The 21491-nt window shown below is 40.1% G+C and overlaps 2 protein-coding genes across 2 annotated transcripts in view; both read right to left on the bottom strand.

The window, feature by feature from the left end:
• LOC137237813 (carboxylic ester hydrolase) overlaps positions 1 to 21491 on the bottom strand; it is a 140238-nt gene that overhangs the window by 108698 nt on the left and 10049 nt on the right. The gene's annotated exons all lie outside the window — the stretch shown is intronic.
• Positions 9982 to 19924, bottom strand: LOC137237816 (palmitoyltransferase ZDHHC16A). Its single transcript, XM_067762022.1, has 7 exons — positions 19746 to 19924; positions 19538 to 19667; positions 19289 to 19483; positions 19117 to 19234; positions 10807 to 11018; positions 10408 to 10736; positions 9982 to 10351 (listed from the first exon to the last, which is right to left on the bottom strand). Exons 1-7 carry the CDS (start codon positions 19790 to 19792, stop codon positions 10234 to 10236), a joined length of 1149 nt encoding a protein of 382 aa, XP_067618123.1. The 5' UTR covers positions 19793 to 19924; the 3' UTR covers positions 9982 to 10233.

Genomic DNA, 21491 nt, shown 5'->3' on the forward strand with positions numbered 1-21491 from the left:
CTCTTATCCTTGCAGAATCAGCGCCGGCATATTTATATAATTTATGTCCTGCTTGTAACGTGTCCAACATGACACTAACCATCTTTTCAATTGTAAAATGGAACCAACGCCTCTAGTGCCTATTTTTCATTGGTTCAGCTCTGTTGAAGCTGCAAGTTTCTTTGGGCTCCTGTTAGAGGTTATTGATGACAATTTGTGAGTGGTCGCGCACAGCTGGGTATATAATGTTTGGTTTGGTTCAAACTTAGTCTATCTTACTTGTTTTGTTTTAGTCTTTACTTGTTAATTATCACTTTTTTATGTAGTCCATTAACATCTGTAACTTAATTATTTTATTACTTGTAACAAAAACATGTAAAGCCGTTGTTAATACATTTGCAAATCCTTGATCTATTATGTTAGCACTTCAATGAACTTGAGTGCTTGACGAATTTCTTTAATTCAAAAATTGCTAAAAGCAGCTCATTTATTTGTATGTACATACAACATATGTGCTAGAAAATTTGTAGATATACTTATAAAAAAAGTAAAGTTGGCGCATCTTAGCAGCGCGCGCATGCAAATCAGAAATATAATTTTTTAACGTAATAATCGCATTCATACAGTGTTGTGCCATACTCAAGCAGCGCAAGATACAATTGGAGTCTCGTAATAATACTAAAAGGTAGAAAATAATCAGGTAGATCCTAGCTACTAGTCATCACACTCCTCATCAATCTAGGGCGTTGATCTTACTTACTTACTTACTTAATTGGCGCTTAACCGTCTAAACGGTTATGGGCGTCCAACAAGGCGCGCCAGTCGCTCCTTCGCTCCGCCAACCGGCGCCAATTGGTCACACCAAGGGAGTTTAAATCGTTTTCCACCTGGTCCTTCCAACGGAGTGGGGGCCGCCCTCTACCTCTGCTTCCATAGACGGGTTCCGATAGAAACACTTTCTTGGCCTGAGCATCATCTTTCATTCGCATAACATGACCTAGCCAGCGCAGCCGCTGCGTTTTAATTCGCTGGACTATGTTGATGTCTGCGTATAGCTCGTACAGCTCATCATTAAATCTTCTGCGATACTCGCCATCGTCAACGCGTAGAGGTCCATAAATCTTTCGAAGAACCTTTCTCGCGAACACTCCCAAAGCCGCTTCATCTGCTGTTGTCATGGTCCATGCTTCTGCCCCATATAGCAGGACGGGTACGATAAGTGACTTGTAGAGTATGATTTTCGTTCGCCGAGAGAGGACTTTACTTTTCAATTACCTACCTAGTCCAAAGTAGCATTTATTGGCAAGATTGATTCTTCGCTGGATTTCAGTGCTGATGTTGTTGCTAGTGTTGATGCTGGTTCCCAAATAAACGAAGTCTTTTAATACTTCGAAATTATGGCTGCCAACAGTAGCGTGGTTGCCAAGGCGCGTATGCGCTGACTCTTTGCTCGATGACAGCAGGTACTTCGTTTTGTCCTCATTCACCATCAAACCCATCTTTACCGCTTCTTTTTCCAGTTTGGAGTAAGCAGAACTAACAGCGCGGGTGTTTAGGCCGATGATAGGGAAAATTGAAATTTAAATTTAAGTAACTTCCCGATAAGCTGCAAGCTTGAAACTTGGAATATAGTTCGGAACCCAATGACAATGCATTAATAAGAAATAAATCGCCGCTAGGTGTCGCAGGGATCGAGATATTTAAAAAATCATATTTGTGTTCCGTATTTCGAACGAATAGTGCATATCTATAGTCCGGTAGAGGTTGGGTTAGGTTGAACTGGCCGGTCCATGAGGCCTCATATGGACTGATTGAGTCCGTAGTGTTACCAGAAGTTTGTTTTAACGACCAAACTGAAAAGCCCTATCAAAAACCAGGACCTATGTTATAAAATAACTCCGTCCTCTTGGCAAATACTAGAAGCTTCCTAGGACTTAAGCCACTTGCTGCTTCTAGATCTGACAGCTGTATCACTCCTAATATCTGGAGTCTTAGCCTGGCAAGTGCAGGGCAGGAGCACAGAACGTGCTCGATCGTTTCCTCCTCCAACGCGCACTTCCCATCTGCTATCACTGACCAAGCCTAATTTAAACGCATGTGACGCCAGAAGGCAGTGTCCAGTCAGAATACCCGTCATGAGTCTACAGTCCTGTCTTTTTAATGATAGAAGCAACTTTGTTAGTCTAACGTTGTAAGACCTACACATAATCTTCGAGACTTTACAGCCCCGCGCTTGAACCCACGCCTTTCCCGCTTGGTCGATCATGTGCACCTCTCCCCTTCGCTTAATCTTGCCCAGTCTAATTGGGACGTCTACGGAGCAAGCTTCAAGGGATGCGCCCTTTTTAGCTAGTTCGTCCGCTTTTTCATTCCCATCTATTCCCATATGCCCTGGGACCCAATATACATGTATGCTTCTCCCTGTCCCGATTCTCTCCAGAGACTGCTTACACTCTAACACGCATTTAGATGCTGTGCTATGCGAAATTATTGCCTTAATTGCTGCTTGACTGTCAATATAAAAGTTAACACTGTTGCAGCTTAAGCTATTCTCTTCCAGGGTTTCTACTGCTTTGGTTACGGCTAATATTTCCGCTTGGAAAACGCTACAGTACCGGCAGCGTGTATGATCTGCTTATTTCCGGATCAGCACAGTTAACTGCAGACCCTACTCCTTCCACTACTGTGGAACGATCTGTGTACACATGTATCGCCTCGTCCGCCATTTGCGCACCCTTGCGCCAATCGTCCACCTCTATTGTGGCCCTAAGATCTCTCTCGAAGCACAGATAGGGAATCAGGTAGTATGTTCGTCTTGTCAGGTCTACAGGTGGAATGTGCAGAATGGCATACAGTGCAGCCGTCGGGGTTGGTTTCAGGGCTCCCGTAATGCTAAGCATCGATAGTCTGCATACCCCCTCTAATTTTTTGAGGTATGTTGTCTTTTGTGTGGCTTTCCACCAAAGAAGAACTCCGTAGTATAGAATAGAGCTTACGATCGCTGTAAAAACCCAATGAGAGAGAGCGATAAGCCCCACGTACACCCCAGCATTCTTTTACATGCATAAAGTGCCGTTGAGGGTCACTCCACGTTGAGCTTCCATGACAGCTTACTGTCTAGGATGATTCCTAGATATTTTGTGCAAGGTTTCTCCTGTAAGGTCACCCCTCCTAACTTAGGCCTGGTCCAATTTGGGACCTCTTTGTAAACAAGACCATATCCGTCTTCTCCGCATTGACTTTCAACCCGACATTAGATGCCCAGGTATGAATATCGCGAAGCGCCCGATCCATCAAAGAACTAATCGTTGGAAGGCACTTTCCACTTATGACAATTGCAACGTCATCTGCGTAAGCCGTAAGTTTTACGGGTCCCTCATCGAATCGCCTGAGCAGTTGGTTGATGACCAGCGTCCACAGCAGAGGTGATAGCACCCCACCCTGTGGCGTGCCCCTGTGCACTGATTTCGTGGCCTCGTACAGTCCCCATTGTGATGTAATCTTTCTGCAATTTAACATGCAGCCGATCCATCTGATTAAGGAAGGATGTACTTTAATGTAATTAAGACCATCCATAATCGCCCATTTTGCAACATTATTGAAAGCTCCGGCAATGTCCAAGAATACTCCTAGAGCATACTCCTTATATTCCAGGGATTTCTCTACGCTTATTACCACCCTATGCAATGCGGTGTCTACCGACTTGCTTTTGGTGTACGCATGCTGTGTTGTGGAGAGCAGCTTTTCATCCACGTTGGACTTTATGTACACATCTATCAGCATCTAAAGGTTTTGAGCAGAAATGATGTTAAGCTAATGGGTCTGTAGTCTTTGGGATACACGTGACCGATCTTCCCCGCCTTTGGTAGGAAAGCTACACGAGCAGTTCTCCAAGAGTGCGGTACATGATTCAGCCTTATGCACCCATCGAATATTATTTTAAGCCATTCCACGACCGCCATACTTGAAACTTGTAGCATGGCCGGGAATATACCGCCCGGCGATTGAAACTTAGAAAACGTTTTCACAGCCCATTCTATCTTGGTATCGGTCACCAAGCCCGGCACTACTAGCTCCGTGATCGAAATGTGAGTGATGTCTGCTGGCTCTTCTAAACCGTCTCCCGATGGGAAATGTGTGTCGAGAAGCACCTCAAGGGATTCGTCACTATTACGTGACCATTCTCCGTTCTCTTTCTTTATTAGTCTCTGGACTATGTTTCCCTTTGCTAGGACTTTTTTCAACCGTGCTGTTTTGCTGGAGCACTCTATGTCCGTACAGAAACTTTTACTATATTCCAAGTTTCAAGCTTGTAGCTTATCGGGAAGTTACTTTAATTTCAATTACAAAAAAGTGCCAGCCAACCAGCCAGCCTGTCAAGACAAGCTAAATAAAACCGTTTAAAAATAATTTCGCTCCAGTGTATTTTATTTTTTAAACTGTGTAAAAGATATAAGCACATAAGCCAACATGTTAGCTGATGATCAAGCTCACGTGAAAACCCCCAAATGCGAGGCGTGTTTCTCCGTAGTTAATTAAACTGCCGGAAATTGAAGCGATAAGCAAGATGCGTCTTTGAATGTTTAGGCCACCATCCAGCGCCACGTCAAAGGCACCATCCTTAATTGTTAGGAGGAGTATGTCCACATCCAACACGTATGTCGTGACGTCTACGTAATCCTCTTGCTCTTTGGATTTCAGAATTTCGAGATCATCTTTAACCTCACTCGCTTGTCGAATGTTGCAATTTTTATCCTCTATATTTTTCTTGCCGAGGCGTAAAAGCTGTGCTGGAGGTTCCTTTGTTAGACCCGTAGCACCATTTTGCCGTTTGTTCCTTACTAACACCTTCACCGTGAGGCCCTTGCTCTTTTCCTGTCCTCCCGTCACCTTATTCACCCGCTTCTATCGTGTTGAGATTGTTATCCTTGGGACTTCTTTTCCTGAGTCGCAAATAAATCTAGCCCTAGCTGCGTTTACAACATATCAACCGACTGTTTGTTTGGAAGATGCAATACTGACTATCCTCCGTAGGTCGAGATACACGTTTGGTCATAGCTACCACGCCCGCCAGAGAGGTTTTACACAGATTTTCCAGTTATCAGTACAGTATACTAAGACCTTAACTAGTTTATGTACACGTTTCCCGTTTCGTCCGCTTTTACCGTACCTACGCGCAAATCTTTCTCATCTATATCAATATTAAGATCTGTATCGAAGTACAGTAACGCGATATGCCCAATCAATGTTATATAACGACATACTAAAATGACCGTATGGCCCCATATCAAGCTGGCCCACGTTCATGAAGTCCGAAGCGTTGTTGTCGTTGCTTTTGTTAACGTGTTGCGATGTACAGAATGCAATGATGCCGCTAAGATGATTTTTCAAAGCTCGCAGTCTACTGATTTTCTTAATTTTTGTTCTTTTGTCGCTATAAATACAAAATAAGGAGGTGGGGTGCTAGCGAAAGGCCGCAAATGTAACTCTTCTTTAGTAAGATTCATAAATATTTTATACTGTTTCTTTGTGGTTATCAGCCCTGTTTGTAGATTGTATGGGTTTATATATGTAGATCCATAAGGAAGTAATCTTCCTGCATCTTAGCATCAAAGGATTCTTGTGTTCCAAAGCTTTCCAAACTGCTTACATAATAGCTTTTGCCTTAAGCGTGTTTTGTTGAAGAGAACAGTTTTGCTTGCTCGACGTTATAAAGTCCTTTAAATGTTAATCTTTAGGGCCCCAAACAATGCTAAGCTTTGGGGTCCGAATTGCTGATCTTCCCTGCCTTTGGTAGCCACTCCACAAGTTATACCTGGCATTTGTAGCGTGACAGTTAATATTCTATCTGAACTCGAAATTAGATATCAGTTATCAACCCTGCAACTATCCGATATGTAATGGAAATTGTCTGTGCCCGAGGGACTCCTTGCTGCTACGAGACCTTTTCCCTTATCTCTCTTTATCAGCCTTGCCGTTTTACTAAAGCATTCTATGGCCTCACAGAATTTTTTTCCATAAGTATACCTTTTTAGCCAGCGAAGCTGAATCCACTTCCCAACTCATTTCACCTTCGTTTGCTGGTAAGGGTAATTCTTAGCCGGATTTCTATGCCGACTTTGCTGTTGTTGTGGCTGCCAAAAATTACCTGATTTGCTAATATATAAAGGCTATGACTCTTTACTTGAAGACAACCGTTTATTAGCATTACAAAATCAAGTATTCTAATCTGTGTTGCTTTTATTTAGCACTACACTTTGAACATATTGAAAAAATTTGTTGAAAATATTCGCATAAAATGGTCAAGACTTGCAAAGTAAATCAACAACGTCAAGTCCAACTGCTTTACCAAATGGCGTCTAGCAAGTCTTAGATTAAGGTAATTGGTTCATAAAATAAAATAAATAAATGTTTACAAGAATGGCAAATCGAGCTTCATTCTATAAAACAACAAGTAAGGAAGGCTAAGTTCGGGTGTAACGGAACATTACATACTCAGCTGGGAGCTTTGGAGACAAACTAAGAGAAAATCACCATGTAGGAAAATGAACCTAGGGTAACTCTGGAATGTGTTTGTATGACATGGGTATCAAATGGAAGGTAATAAAGAGTATTTTAAAAGGGAGTGGGCCATAGTACTATAGGTGGACATCTTTAAACGTGGACCAGGGGTGACTCTAGAATGTGTTTGTACGATATGGGTATCAAATGAAAGGTATTAATGAGGGCTTTAAAAGGGAGCGAACCTTAGTTGTATATGTGAAGGCGTATTCGATATATCGGACCAGGGTGACCCAGAACTTCATCTGTCGGGTACCGCTAATTTATTTATATAGTATGTATTACCACGAACAGTATTCCTGTCATTATTCCAAGGGCTTTGGATTTCGCCCTGCAGAACTCTTTCATTTTCATCTACTTAATATGGTAGATGTCACACCCATTTAACAAAATTTTTTCTAAAGTTATATTTTGGGTAAAAAAACCAATCCAATCACAATGTTTCATCCCTCTGTTCGTATTTGGTATACAATTACGGCATTTTTTTCATTTTTCGAAATTTTCGATATCGAAAAACTGAGCGTGGTCATATTCGGATTTCGCCCATTTTTAATACAAAGATAAAGTGAGTTCAGATAAGTACGTGAACTAAGTTTAGTAAAGATATATCGATTTTTGCTCAAGTTATCGTGTTAACGGCCGAGCGGAAGGACAAGCTGTTGACTGTGCATAAAAACTGGGCGTGGCTTCAACCGATTTCGCCCATTTTCACAGAAAACAGGTATCGTCATAGAATCCTAGACAAATTAAATGAAAAAGGGCGAAGCCACGTGCATTTTGAAATTTTCTTTTATTTTTGTATTTTGTTGCACCATATCATTACTGGAGTCGAATGTTGACATAATTTACTTATATGTATACTGTAAAGATATTAAATTTTTTGTTAAAATTTGACTTTAAAAAAATTTTTTTTTAAGTGGGCGTGTTCTTCATCTGATTTTGCTAATTTTTATTTAGCAGACATATAGTAATAGGAGTAACTTTATTGCCAAATTTCATCATGATATCTTCAACGACTGCCAAATTACAGCTTGCAAAACTTTTAAATTGCCTTCTTTTAAAAGTGGGCGGTACCACGCCTATTGTCCAAAATTTTACTAGTTTTCTATTCTGCGTCATAAGTTCAACTCACCTACCAAGTTTCATCGCTTTATCCGTCTTTGGTAATGAATTATCGCACTTTTTTGGGTTTTCGAAATTTTCGATATCGAAAAAGTGCGCGTGGTTATAGTCCAATATCGTTCATTTTAAATAGCGATCTCAGATGAGTGCGCAGGAACGTACATACCAAATTTAATCAAGATACTTCAAAATTTACTCAAGTTATCCTGTTAACGGACAGACGGACGGGCGGACATGGCTCAATCAAATTTTTTTTCCATACTGATGATTTTGATATATGGAAGTCTATATCTATCTCAATGCCTTTATACCTGTACAACCAACCGTTATCCAATCAATGTTAATATACTCTGTGTGCAAAGCACGCCGAGTATAAATAACATTTATGATGTTTCATGTCTCTTGTCTCAACTATGCGTTCATCCGTAGCGGCTACCGTTTTTTGTGAGGCGTTCGGGGTTTTTCGTTGATATGAGCGATTTATGGCTGGTTTTGCAGTGCGAGTTTTGAACATCAGTTAAAGTTGACTATTGTTCAACCTTGCCAATTTGGCTAATAATACAAAAAAAAAAAAAAAAACTGCTCATCTCGGCTTAGGTGTCCAAAGTGGCAGGTTTAAATTTTAGTCAACTTTAACTGTATTTTAAACTGCCACTGAAAACCCGGGCCTTAGTGGTATATTATTTTCAACCAACAAATCCTGCCCTTCCGCGGTACAACACTGGGAAGCCCTACCAAGTTTTTTTTTCAAAAACGCCCCATTTGAGCTCAATTTCAATACATAAATTCAATATCAATATCAATTCTGACAGGGTGCCTAGCGGCTGCGCTGGCTAGGCCATGTTATGCGAATGAAAGATGATGCTCCGGCCAAGAAAGTGTTTCTATCGGAACCCGTCTATGGAAGCAGAGGTAGAGGGCGGCCCCCACTCCGTTGGAAGGACCAGGTGGAAAACGATTTAAACACCCTTGGTGTGACCAATTGGCGCCGGTTGGCGGAGCGAAGGAGCGACTGGCGCGCCTTGTTGGACGGCCATAACCGTTTAGACGGTTAAGCGGCAATTAAGTAAGTAAGTAAGCCTTCGAGAAGGTATCCAAGATAGGGTGATATTCAAATCAACAGTCGATTTGTGAACCATTCAATGGTTTGGGGTTTACGTCAAATTACTGAGCATAATTCTTTTCGCTACATTCACTCAACGTGTTTATTTGTCTGTTGGCCAAGTTTTTGATACTTTGAATTTTTTTTTTTGCTCTTAATATTTAATAGAAGTGTGAATAGTAACACTATGCGACAAAATAAACTTTTTTTCTGGGTATTGGACCAACCCACTTTTTTGTAGAGATTGAGGCTTAAGTAGACAAAGTACTATCTCCGTTTTTCGAAGTTGGCCTCCAAAAAATTGATATCAGCTTTCGAAGTTCGAAATTCTGCATTTCTGCGAAATTTTTTTTTTTGGCAACGCGTTCAGCAAATTATATAAGTAAAAATGTGGTCGTGGTCCGCTCTTGTCCCTTATTGGAAGGGCTGAATTCTTTTTTTGAGAAATTTAGTATAACAGCTGTTATACGAGGTGAAAAGTCAGATAGTCCCATGATAGTGGCTACTACTACTACTAATGTTGTTATTGCCTGGGGCCGAATCGTTACATACGGTCCGTGATCGAATGCCGTTTTTTAAATCACTTTAGCTCCGAAATGGTGCATTGGATTAATGAAATATGTGAACTAGGGACAACGCGTACTCATGAAATCTATAATATACATATTACTATGTTTTTAAATAGTTGGATAGCATTATTTTTATCGCTTGTGTGAAAACGGTTTTCGATCCGTGATCGTATGTTACGATTCCATGTTGTTGTTGTTGTAGCAGTGCTTCGCCCCATCCAATAGGTGCGACCGATCATAAATTGTCATCAACGGCAGTCCAAGGAAACTTGCTGTTTCAACAGGGGGGACCATAATGAGGGGCGTGTTAGAGGCGTTGGTTCCACAATACAGTTGAAAAGATGGTTGGTAGTATGTCGGGGTTGACTCTGGATAGGTAAGAGTTTAGCCTGTTACAGTATCCAGATCGAAGTTGAGCTAGAGTGATTACGATACCATAGCTGTATTTATATCGACCATGGACTGTGGCTTTTGCAGCATTGTATTTATGCTTTTGCAAATATTAAACAATTACAAAACACAGTTTCAATCAAATGTATTAACCGTAATGTTCACTTTTAGTAATAAAAATATATTTATTTAATTTTAGATAAATATTAAGAAAAATTTTATTTTTAAACTAATTTGTCTTAACATTATGTGAATACAATTTTGTCTATTACAGCTAATTATTATAAAATAGTGTGCAAAACCTTAATGTTAACTAAGATAAATATATAAGTAACAATAATTAATTAAATATCCTAGCAGAATGTTTACAAGTATCAGTAAAGAAAAAAATAAAATACTTTTATGCCTTGAGTAGCATTCAATATTAAGCAGCTCGCCGCCACTTATCATTTGGTAACATCAAATGGCATATTATTTTGGTTTTTATTTAAAGTAACATTTTCTAATACGTTATGGCCATTCATCGGATGATGAATCCTCGTTACGAGCATCATTAACAGTGTAAAAACTTAAGCCATTCCCTTCTGGTTTATGCCATGATGGCAATAAGACGCAACGCCAAAATTTTCTGAAACAAATTTAATATAATTCTATCACTAAATAAATTAAAACAACCACCCTAACCTTCCACGCACTAATCCCAAAAATAATTTCCAATTTTTGCGGGCACCAAAATTATATGGATTTACATAAATTTTATTTTCTTTAAGTAAACGCTCGGTCTCTTCTTGATTTATTAACGCTTCTATACTGGTCTCGCCCCGTGTTATTATTTTTGCATGCCATAATGTCAAAGCACCCAATGCAAATGCGGCAGTTACATTTGTCACAGCCATAAATACAATGGCGCGTCGTTTTCCGTCTGTATAGTAACTGCCCTCTGATGTAGGCGGAGTAGGTAATATATGTTTAGCGGCTAATATAAAATCATCATCATATTCATTGGCATGCGTCTGTTATATAGACAAAGTAATAAAAAAATTTATTTAACTTTGGTTTGGGTGTGCTGTCACATTTTCTTACCACCGGTATGATGTGACCGCTAATATTAAATTTAACTGGTTGTCCCTCCAATGGCTCAGACTCTACCCAACTGTCGCTATGATCCAGCCACAAGAAGTTGTAACCAATTTCAAAGCCAAAAACGATTAGGAAGAGACAACCAATAGTTGTGTAGGCCATGTAGAGGAAGAAATAGCGATGATTGAAAAAACCCACGCAATTGTTGAGCCAAGCTAATTAAAAATATGATATTTAAAAGGATTAATAAACAGTAGAGCGGCCACCGTAGTGTGATGGTAGCGTGCTCCGCCTACCGCATCGTATGCCCTGGGTTCATACCCCGAGCAAAGCAACATCAAAACTTTAGAAATAAAGTTTTTCAATTAGAAGAAAATTTTTCTAAGTGGAGTCGCCCCTCGGCAGTGTTCGGCAAGCGCTCCGGGTGTATTTCTGCCATGAAAAACTCTCAGTGAAAACTCATCTGCCTTGCAGATGCCGTTCGGAGTCGGCATAAGACATGTAGGTCCCGTCCGGCCAATTTGTAGGGAAAGTCAAGAGGAGCACGAGGGAAATTGGAAGAGAAGCTCGGCCTTAGATCTCTTCGGAGGTTATCGCGCCTTTCCTTTTTTTGTTAATAAGCAGATATAGCTTGAGTTCAGAGATCAGGCATGTACTTATTTTGTGGTATAGCTTTAAATGAAATTTCAAGTGTTCTTGAATACAATCAGCCCAATTCTAAAAGAAAATTCCGTGCGAGTGTTTTCCCTTCTCCCATTCCTCGAATTCTAAATAAAAATTCCTTGTGAGTTTTTTCACTTCTCCTTTTCCTCCTATTCTGAACAATGTTCGAAAAAGCGGAAACCGGTTATGGGAGAAAAATAGGTATTATGAATGTGAGGGAGAGGGAGATTTCTCTGCCATTTCATAGGAGTTTTTTCACAAGTTAAATTAAAGGGAATGCATCAAAATAGTTAAAGGAAATTGGTTATTTTAAGAAAGAACACTTATTTGTACAAATTTGTGCTAAAATATGTATTTACATTCTACCACAATATTCTCACTGTTAATACAACAACAACAACAACCACAATATTCTTTATTTTAAGTCGAAAAATATATCATAAGCAACGGAAGAGCTCTTCGCATATTTGATGCAGCCATCCAGAAATTGCGCAAGGATTTTTTAAGAAGGCTTAAATAGATTTTGGCATATGGCGAAAGGCGAACTCAACTCGACTTGGCCGCCAGAAAATTGCTTTGCAGAATGAATGCAGACAACTCCGGCGGATTTGTGTTATCCCGCCGGTCTTCTTCTTATGCTCCTATGTTGATGTTGCTGTGGCACCAATTCATTACTCATTTCAGTGAATACCACATGAACTGCAATAATGTGCATTGTTTATACCTTATTTCTTAATTTCAAACAAATTGGCAACAATAATTAATTTTTTAAACAAAATAAGAAATGCGCAACGAAATTGCAATTGACAAAACAGCTGACTTCGAAAATTCGAAATTCCTATTCCCCAATTATTCTTCCCCCTAGGAGAAAAGAATTGGAGGAATTTTTCCCCGGGAATAAAAAAATCCGCGAGAACAAAATTCCGCGAGAATATTTAGAATTGGTCTGAATATATATTGATGCGCAGACTTCCCTCTGAGCATAAGGGGCTGGCATAGAGGGATCGAGTGCCCCGTATTAATATCATCCAACGGACTGTCCACTCCAGCGAAAGTCCCTAAACCTCTTGACTGCACGAATTTATCTGTGGGAACCAATACATAAATTACTTTGAAGAAATTGCAACTATGATCTAAATGAATATACCCGCGGTAGGGATGCCTGTCGTAAGAGGCGACTAAAATAGCAGATTCAATGGGTTGTGTAGCGCAACCTTTTCAGGTTGCCAGCGAAACATATAGGTTCTCCAAACCAAACTGTCAACCTCACATATCCGTGGCGAATCCGGTTTCACTACCAGACGAGGCTCTGGCGACCCCAAACTCCTCATGGAACTTGGGGTGGGGGGAGGGATGGCCTTAAGGTTTAATGTGGCCATATAAATCGTTCCCGAGATGGTCGGGCTAGCACATTCATGGTGCAGTGTCATCGGAGCGTACCGGATATGTACCCGGCAAAGGACCATCACATCGATAAAGTCCCCTAAATTAAGAAAGTACACTTGTTGATGTTGTGTAATCCTGAACGTATTATTTTTTAGCCTTGTCAAACTTTCGGATGGCCTAACCTTACTTGTGTGTTCTCCAAAAGATGATTGGCGTTAAAAAATGCCTCATATCAAGCAAATCTGAAAATTGTTCTCTACTCACAAAGGCAAAAACAATACCAGAACATTTAGGGGAGTCTGAAACAGGACCCTTCCATTGCTTAGCATGGTTAAGACACAAGCATAGAAACAAAACCTCTAAGTTCTCGCGACAGTAGGACTACATAGTACCGAAGGGTAGTGTATTCATATCCGGTAAATAACAGCCCATGTCCGTTACACTCTACTAATCTCGGGAACTATTTTTACAATTACAATAACAAAACTAGTTCGCAATTAACACAAGCCGTTAAGGACTTCTCACAGCTTAAAGCATTTTGTATATGTATATTTACTCAGTTTATTTAATATGAGTGGATATGAATATTACAATATAAAATGTGTTGAGTTAATACTAAAGAATAAAAAAGAACGAAAAAGAATAAGCAAAACAGAGTTGCCAAAATTATAGTAAATTAATTCAGTGTGTGGCGTTACCACTTCGTTTCATACATAAAATTTTTCCCTCCTCTGCAGGAGTTAAGGTGAGAATGGAACTCTCGGTTTCCTTTGTCTGGTCGACCGCCGAGGGGCTGCCGGCGTCTCGCTTAGTTCCGGATCTCTTTCCGGTGTCGCCTGCCGTGCTGGTGTTGAATGCGATGGCGGTGTATCGTCCTGTATTATTGTCGCGTTGGGAGTAGAGAACCCTTCCAAATCTTCTTCTGATCCCATGATATATTTTGTGGTGATTCTATGGGTGCTTCGACTTCTTCGTGGTTTTCTACTATACCCGATGCAGCTGTGCCGTTCTCTTTAGCTGCAACTCTCGTTTCATGATGATTCACTTCCGGTGTTGCTTTATCGGGCCCCGCGTGTGACTTCCGTTTTTGGTATACATGTCTTTTTATCATTTTCCCATTGAATTGTATTTGATAGTGAAGATCCCCTAGACGGGCGTGTATTGTTCCTTTGAGCCACTTAGAAATTCGCGGGTTACCCGACAGGAAGTATACGTTTTGATTTACCTTGAACTCTCTTCCCTTTTTCTTGAGATGCATGTATTGTTTTTCCTCTACTTTCCTCGAGATTTCCTCTGGTCGAATCAAGTCCAATCGTGTTCGTAGCTGCCGCCCCATAAACAATAGTGCTGGCGAGGTGCCTGTTGTCGAATGTGGTGCATTTTTGTACTGTCTCAAGACATCGTTTATGTTTTCCTGCAAAGAACTATTCGTGGTACCCATTGCTTTCAATGCGTTCTTGACCGTCTGTACGCTTCGCTTTGCTTGTCCATTAGTTGCCGGGTGATACGGTGCTGAGTATTTGTGATATTTAACACCGACTGTAGTCAGGAAGTTGTTAAATTCCGCGGACGTGAAATTTGCTCCATTATCAGATACAACCGTTTGAGGAACGCCATAAGCCGCAAATACGTCGTCCAGCAAAGTAATTGTCGCGGCCGCCGTAATTGATTTAGTGATTTTCACCTCTAACCACTTGCTATACGCATCCGAGATTATCAGTAGCATTGCTCCTTCGAACGGCCCCGCATAGTCAATCAGCCCAATTCTAAACCAAAATTCCGTGCGAGTTTTTTCCCTTCTCCCATTCCTCGTATTCTAAATAAAAATTCCTTGTGAGTTTTTTCACTTCTCCCTTTCCTCCTATTCTGAACAATCTTCGAAAAAGTGGAAACCGGTTATGGGAGAAAAGTAGGTATTATAAATGTGAGGGAGAGGGAGATTTCTCTGCCATTTCATAGGACTTTTTTCACTAGTTAAATTAAAGGGAATGCATCAAAATAGTTAAAGGAAATTGGTTCTTTTAAGAAAACACTTATTTGTACAAATTTGTGCTAAAATATCTATGAACATTCTACCACAATATTCTCACTGTTAATTCAACAACAACTACAACCACAATATTCTTTATTTTAAGTCGAAAAGTATATCATAAGCAGCGGGAGAGCTCTTGGTATACATATTTGATGCAGCCATCCAGAAATTGCGCAAGGATTTTTTAATAAGGCTTAATTAGATTTTGGCATATGACGAAGGAACGAAGGACGAATTCAACTCAACTTGGCCGCCAGAAAATTGCTTTGCTGAATGAAAGCAGGCAACTCCGGCAGATTTGTGTTTTGCGGCCGTCTTCTTCTTATGTTCCGCTGTTGATGTTGCTGTGGCACCAATTCATTACTCATTTCAGTGAATACCACATGAAATGCAATAAATACTGTGCATTGTTTATATTTTATTTCTTAATTTCCAACAAATTTACAACAATAATTAAACTTTTCAATTTTTTAAACAAAATAAGAAATGTGCAACGAAATTTCAATTGACAAAACAGCTGACTTCGAAAATTCGAAATTCCTGTTCCCCAATTATTGTTCTCCCTAGGAGAACAGAATTGGAGGAATTTTTCCGCGGGAATAAAAAAATCCGCGAGAACAAAATTCCGCGAGAATATTTAGAATTGGTCTGAATATGAATGCGTTCCCACGGTCCCTTGGGATACTCCCAATGATGATCGCCACTTTTCCCGGGTTTGTTTGCCTGTTTTGCACATGATTCGCATTTGTTCGCCATGTTCTCGATATCATTGTCAATGACCTGTTTCCAGCAGTTTAATTATTTTACCCAGTCGCTCGTCTTTTCTGGATTCGTTTGCAATTTTGTCGGATCTTAATGGTTATTGGTTGATTTGGCGAATCACAAAGTTGTCGAACTCGTCGTATTCGTCTGGATTATCCGTATATGCCTGCCGCACCTGTCCCACCTGTAATGTTTGCTGTCGTAGAGGGTGGGCCCGTGAAAGATAGTCGGCGTTAGCGTTTGCCTTTGAATTTTTATACACCACTTCGAAATCAAATCTACTAAAAAAGTCTGCGTAATTAGCCATTCTGCTAATGCAAAGTACTGGTAGAGATTTGTCTGGTTGTAAAATTTGTGACAACGGTTTATGATCTGTGATTAGCGTGAAATGACGCGCGTATAAATATTTGAAAAATTTCTGAACTGCCCATACTATTGCCAGTGCCTCTTTGTCCATCTGTGGGTATCGCTGTTCTGCAGTATTCAGTGTTCGACTTGCGTATGCAATGGGTCGTTCAGTTCCGTTCTCTAAGCGATGTGATAGCACCGCTCCCAATCCTGTTTGACTCGCGTCCGTCGCTAGTAGAACCGGTAGTGCCGGGTTGTAGGGTATCAAGACTTGTGGAGAAACCAGCGCCTGTTTTAGATACTCAAAGGCTGAATTTGCCTCTTTGGACCAGTGAAATTTTTCGCTTTTCAGCATATCGCGCAATGGTCGCGCTCTCGTCGCCAGGTCTGGGATAAATGCACTATAGTAAGTAGCTTTTCCTAAAAACAGCTGTAGCTCCTCCACATTCGTTGGTTTGGGGCTATTCAGTACAGCTTCAATGTGTTTGTCAGATTTATGCACCCCCTGTGCGTCGATGCGATGGCCTAAAAACTCCACCGATGGAGTAGCAAAAACACACTTTGACTTATTTAAGCGTAGACCATTGCATTTGATGCGATTTAGCGTTGTCGCCAAAACCCTCAGCAGCTCTTCAAAATTTTCCGCGAACACCAAGATGTCATCAAAGAAATTTAAAACGTTTGGCACTCCTTGCAGGAGCGTCTCCATTTTTCTTTGCCAAATAGCTGGAATATTTGCTGCCCCATATACCGCACGAGTCGGTCGTACTAGTCCGTGTGTAGCTGTGTTTAATGTCAAAACATGTGCGAAATCATCGTCGATCGTAAGGTGTGTATATGCGTCGGTTATATCCAAGTGACAAAATATCGCCGCTTTTTTCATTTTATTGAACAAGTCTTCCGCTTTAGGAATCGGATGTTCGTCAATAATCATTCTTAGATTAACCGTTGGCTTGTAATTGCCAGTGATGCGAATATCTCCATTTTTTTTCGCGACTACATGTGTTGCTGAAGCCCATTCCGAATGCTATACTCTCACGTAAAAGCCAGACTGGATTTTGCGATCTATTTCCTTGGCATACGCCTCTCTCAATGCCATTGGTATTTCGCGTGCTCGTACGCACACTGGTGTGGCTACCGCCTTCAGCTTCACTTTTGCAGGCGGCCCTCTCAACTTACCCGCTGTCGTGTCAATTCTTCGTAACTTGCAAGGAGATGTTACAGCCGTTCTCGTTGGTTTTCTGAAAGTTTTGGCGCGGTTGAACTTATAGAGTTAATTTGCCTGGCTGACGAAAATAGCTCCGAAAAGTTAATTTCACGTGCGAATTGTGAGATCCATTCTCTGCCGCAAAGTGTATCGAAATCTTCTTGGATAACATACAGATTCAGGCGCCGCTTAGTCCTCCCCATTGATGCGGTTACTACAACCCTACCCATGCAGTTCACTCTATGCCCCGTGTAGCTTGTAAATCGTCTATCTGTTTTTAATAATCTAAAATTCGGTTTTATAGTGCGAAGAGTTTTATAATTAATAATGGCGCATGGGGCACCCGTATCAAGCTCCATCTGTATTTGCTTTCCATCGATATTTACGTGAAGCATTTTTCTGTCTACTGCTTTACATACATTAATGCAGTTCAGCTGCTGAACTGGTTCGAGCTCATCCTCTGAAATCTGATCTAGTTTTGCCTTGCACACTTTTCCAATGTGGCCCAATTTTCCACACGCAAAACATTTGGAGCTATTGAATTTGCAGTCTTTTCTGCTGTGTTGGCCCCCACATCCGTAACAATTTGCGGATTATTCTTTTGGCTTCTTGGTCAACTTTTAAGCATTTGCATTCCTTTTTGTTTTGACTGGTTCGTATCCCAGTTTACACGTTGGTTCACTTGGTAGTTCCCACTCTGTACACTTCAGATCTGTTGTTGCACTTTGTGTTAGTTCGATTGTGTGCGCAATTTCGTATGCCTCAGTAAAATTGTTTGGTTTTTTACTTATAACCTCATTGCAAATATAGCGTGACTCCACGCCATACAGTAACTGCTCTGTTAACATCCTATCCAAAAAGTCGCCATATTCACAATATGCAGCGCCCTTTTTTAAACGAAGTGCGTACTCGGCAATCGATTCGCCTTTTTCTTGCTTACTTTGTCTAAATTTGATACTTTCAGCATACTTGTTCCGTGAGCCATCAAAATGGCGAATTAACACGGTTTTTATTTCATTGTATTTCAGCGAGTCAGGCGTCTTTGGGCTAACAAGTATTTTTAGTGCGGCGTTCAGCTCTGCCCCCATATGCACGAGTACGAATTTGTGTTGTTCCTCTTCTGGAACTTTGCTCAGCTGTAAGGCCCGATCTACGTGTGTGAAAAAATCCTGCACTGAGGATTTGTCTTCTGACTTGTATTCTGCAATACTAAACGGTGGCGTTTTGGTTGCTGCCCGCTGATTTGCATTTGCCCCAGCACTGTGGGACGCCCCCTCTACAGCCTCGTGAATTGCCCCTGCATCCAACACCCTCGTCAAATCTTCCGGTGTGAGGCTCATCTTTTTAATCCCACTTCTGACACCACTTTTGTATATGTATATTTACTCAGTTTATTTAATATGAGTGGATATGAATATTACAATGTAAAATGTGTTGAGTTACCAAAATGATAGTAAATTAATTCAGTGTTGGGCGTTACCACTTCGTTTCATACATAACAAAGCAACTAAAAAAAAAAACATAATAAATGAAAGGCGCGATAACCTCCAAAGAGATTAAGGCCGGGCTTCCCTTCCAAGTTGCGGCGTGCTCCTTCTAATTTTTCCTACAAATTGGCGGGACGGGACCTAATTGTTTTATGCCGACTCGGAACGGCATGTGCAAGCAGATGAGTTTTCACTGAGAGCTTTTCATGGCAGAAATACACTCCGAGTGCTTGCCAAACATTGGCGAGGGGCGACCCCGCTTAGATAAATTCTCTTCTAAAAAACTTGTTTCTAAAATCTTGATGTTGCTTTGCTCGGGGCGTGAATCCAGGGCCATCGGTGTGATAGGCGTATCACGCTACCAACACACCATGACGGCCGATAAAGCAGCTAAAACAACGATAAAAACGCATAAAAAAGGTACTTACGACAATGATGATCCATTTTTAGTATACATTGGTTACAAATGGAACAGTGATGTGTTCGTGGCGCCTTCGGTGATTGACATTTCTTACAAATCTTTCGCACCTCAAAAGTACCATCAACCTAAAATTTTAAATTTATAATAACAGACTCTAAGCAAATACGTAGTCAGCTTACAACTTTTGGCGGTTCGCCGGGAGGCGTAATAACACCCATTACATAGTGGAAGACGACATTTATTAAAAGCCAATTGCCTATAATGAATAATCCGACAGTAGCTCGCTGGCTTTTCTGCCACCAAAATGGCAAACCGATCCAATAAGCAATTACAACTACAGCAATGGTAAGACTCGACACAGCAACTATGAAGAACTGAATAAAGAATATAATTATTTCTGTAAAAATATGATTGTGACTGAAACTCACGGGACCCAGAACATATGTATAGTTGTCAACGATCCAGAACATCGGTTCCAAACAAGTGTCCGAATCGAAGTTTGTGTAAAGTCTGTGAAACCATGATTTTGCATGCCGGAAACTTATTCGAAATTTATTGCTAAAGGAAAGAAATTATTTTTTTTATTACAAATTGTTAAATGCACTAAAGTTGGAATTAATGCAAATGCTGACTTACAATATTTTCACCAATGAACCGCTTATACGCCAATTGAAGCGACTCATCTTTTCTGCGTTCTTATTGAGTCTGATTATTCTTTTTGTTTATTTCAATTAACCATATTTTTTGCACTAAATTCAGCTATCTAGTAGAATTAAGTTGCATGTTGCGTATAAAAAAAAACATTTTTTTGTTTTTGTCTATATTTTATTTTTACAGGTTATTCTGACTTTTTCATTTCGGTATAGGAGTTCACCACACATTTCACACGCCTTCCGCTTTATAGCTCCGACACGTAAGCAGTTTTTCATATAAATGCGTTTAACAAAAGCTTATGCATTATGAGTAGATTGCACGTATTTTTTATGGAGAAATGTACCCATCTCCCAAATTTTGTTCCATGCAAACTATAAGAAGAAGAATTTGGCATTGGCTTTGGCTAAGGGTGTTGGCACTTTTTGCAAGTGAAATTATTTTTCCAACTGGTTGATGAATTTTCTAACATTTTTCCCATTTCAAAACTGCAATATAACAATAGATTACGACACAAAATATGTTGGCAAGTATTTTTATTGTATAGGGAGAATGTTTATAACATTGCTTCGCGAAATTTTGTATGTGAATGGGCAAGGCGTAATAAACTTCAATTGCTACGTCCGAAGTTCCTTTATATTTACAAATGCAACATCTTTTGATTGATTGTGGCGATGTTATTGGAATGCATATGCTTGTGTTAAAAGTTTCGCAAACAAACGGCGTTAGCTTAATTGACATGGCTCAATTATATGGTTGGCCCATCTCGTCAGCTGATTTAATTTTTTTCATTGCATGGTCGATGGGATTGTTAAAAGGAGATGGTAAACTCAAAATTAAACGAAAACAATGTCATCATTTTCTTACGACACCCAAAAACTGCTAAATTATATGTTTTCATTCCATTCCATTCGCCTAACACCAACACGCAGATTTTGACAATCGGAACAAAGGTATTTTGTTGCTGTGGGGATGAGCCAACCATATAGTTGAACCATGCTTAAAGGGCCAATTAATGGTAACTTATAACCATAACCAGATAAAACAGCTGATCGAATCCACCTTATGGAAATCAATGTAATCGATTAATGGTGCCATACCATAACGCTAAAGCCATAACCATATCATAGCCAACCAATTGGTTTTTGATTTATCGCCATATCTATAACCTAAAAATATTTGAGTTGGTGAATTTATTAATTTTTTGTATATTTTATTTATTGTTGTGGATACGTTATGACTAAGAAACTTATTTTTTGTGGCATAAGTTTGTAATTTTTTGCATTTTCTTCATTTTTATGAAATTTTGACGATTTTTAGGTTAAGGCACCATTAATCGATCACATTGGAGATGGATATGGATATGGGTACGACTATGGGGTTAGAGTTAATGAAGTTTAATTAGCCCTTAATTGATAAACGGATTGTGGGGTGTTATAAAAACAGGTGGTAGATATAAAATGAATATGCCAATCCTTAGCCTTTTGCAGATGAATTCAATATTTAGGGCCCGGTGGCAAAGTCCCTTGGAAAAGATGTTTAGAGCAAATATTTGGAAAGTATTGCTTTTGATCAGCGATGCCATCGCATCGAGACAAATATCCCAAGAAATTGTATAAATTATCCATAATCCGCTTATTCTTCATATCGAAAGTTCCCACTTTGTGTTCAGTTAGCTTGAGGAAATCCCCTTCCCCTTTTTTAGGACAAACCAACACTTTTTGGAATCAC

Source organism: Eurosta solidaginis, chromosome 1, assembly GCF_040869045.1.
Source record: "Eurosta solidaginis isolate ZX-2024a chromosome 1, ASM4086904v1, whole genome shotgun sequence".
NCBI lineage: Eukaryota > Metazoa > Arthropoda > Insecta > Diptera > Tephritidae > Eurosta > Eurosta solidaginis.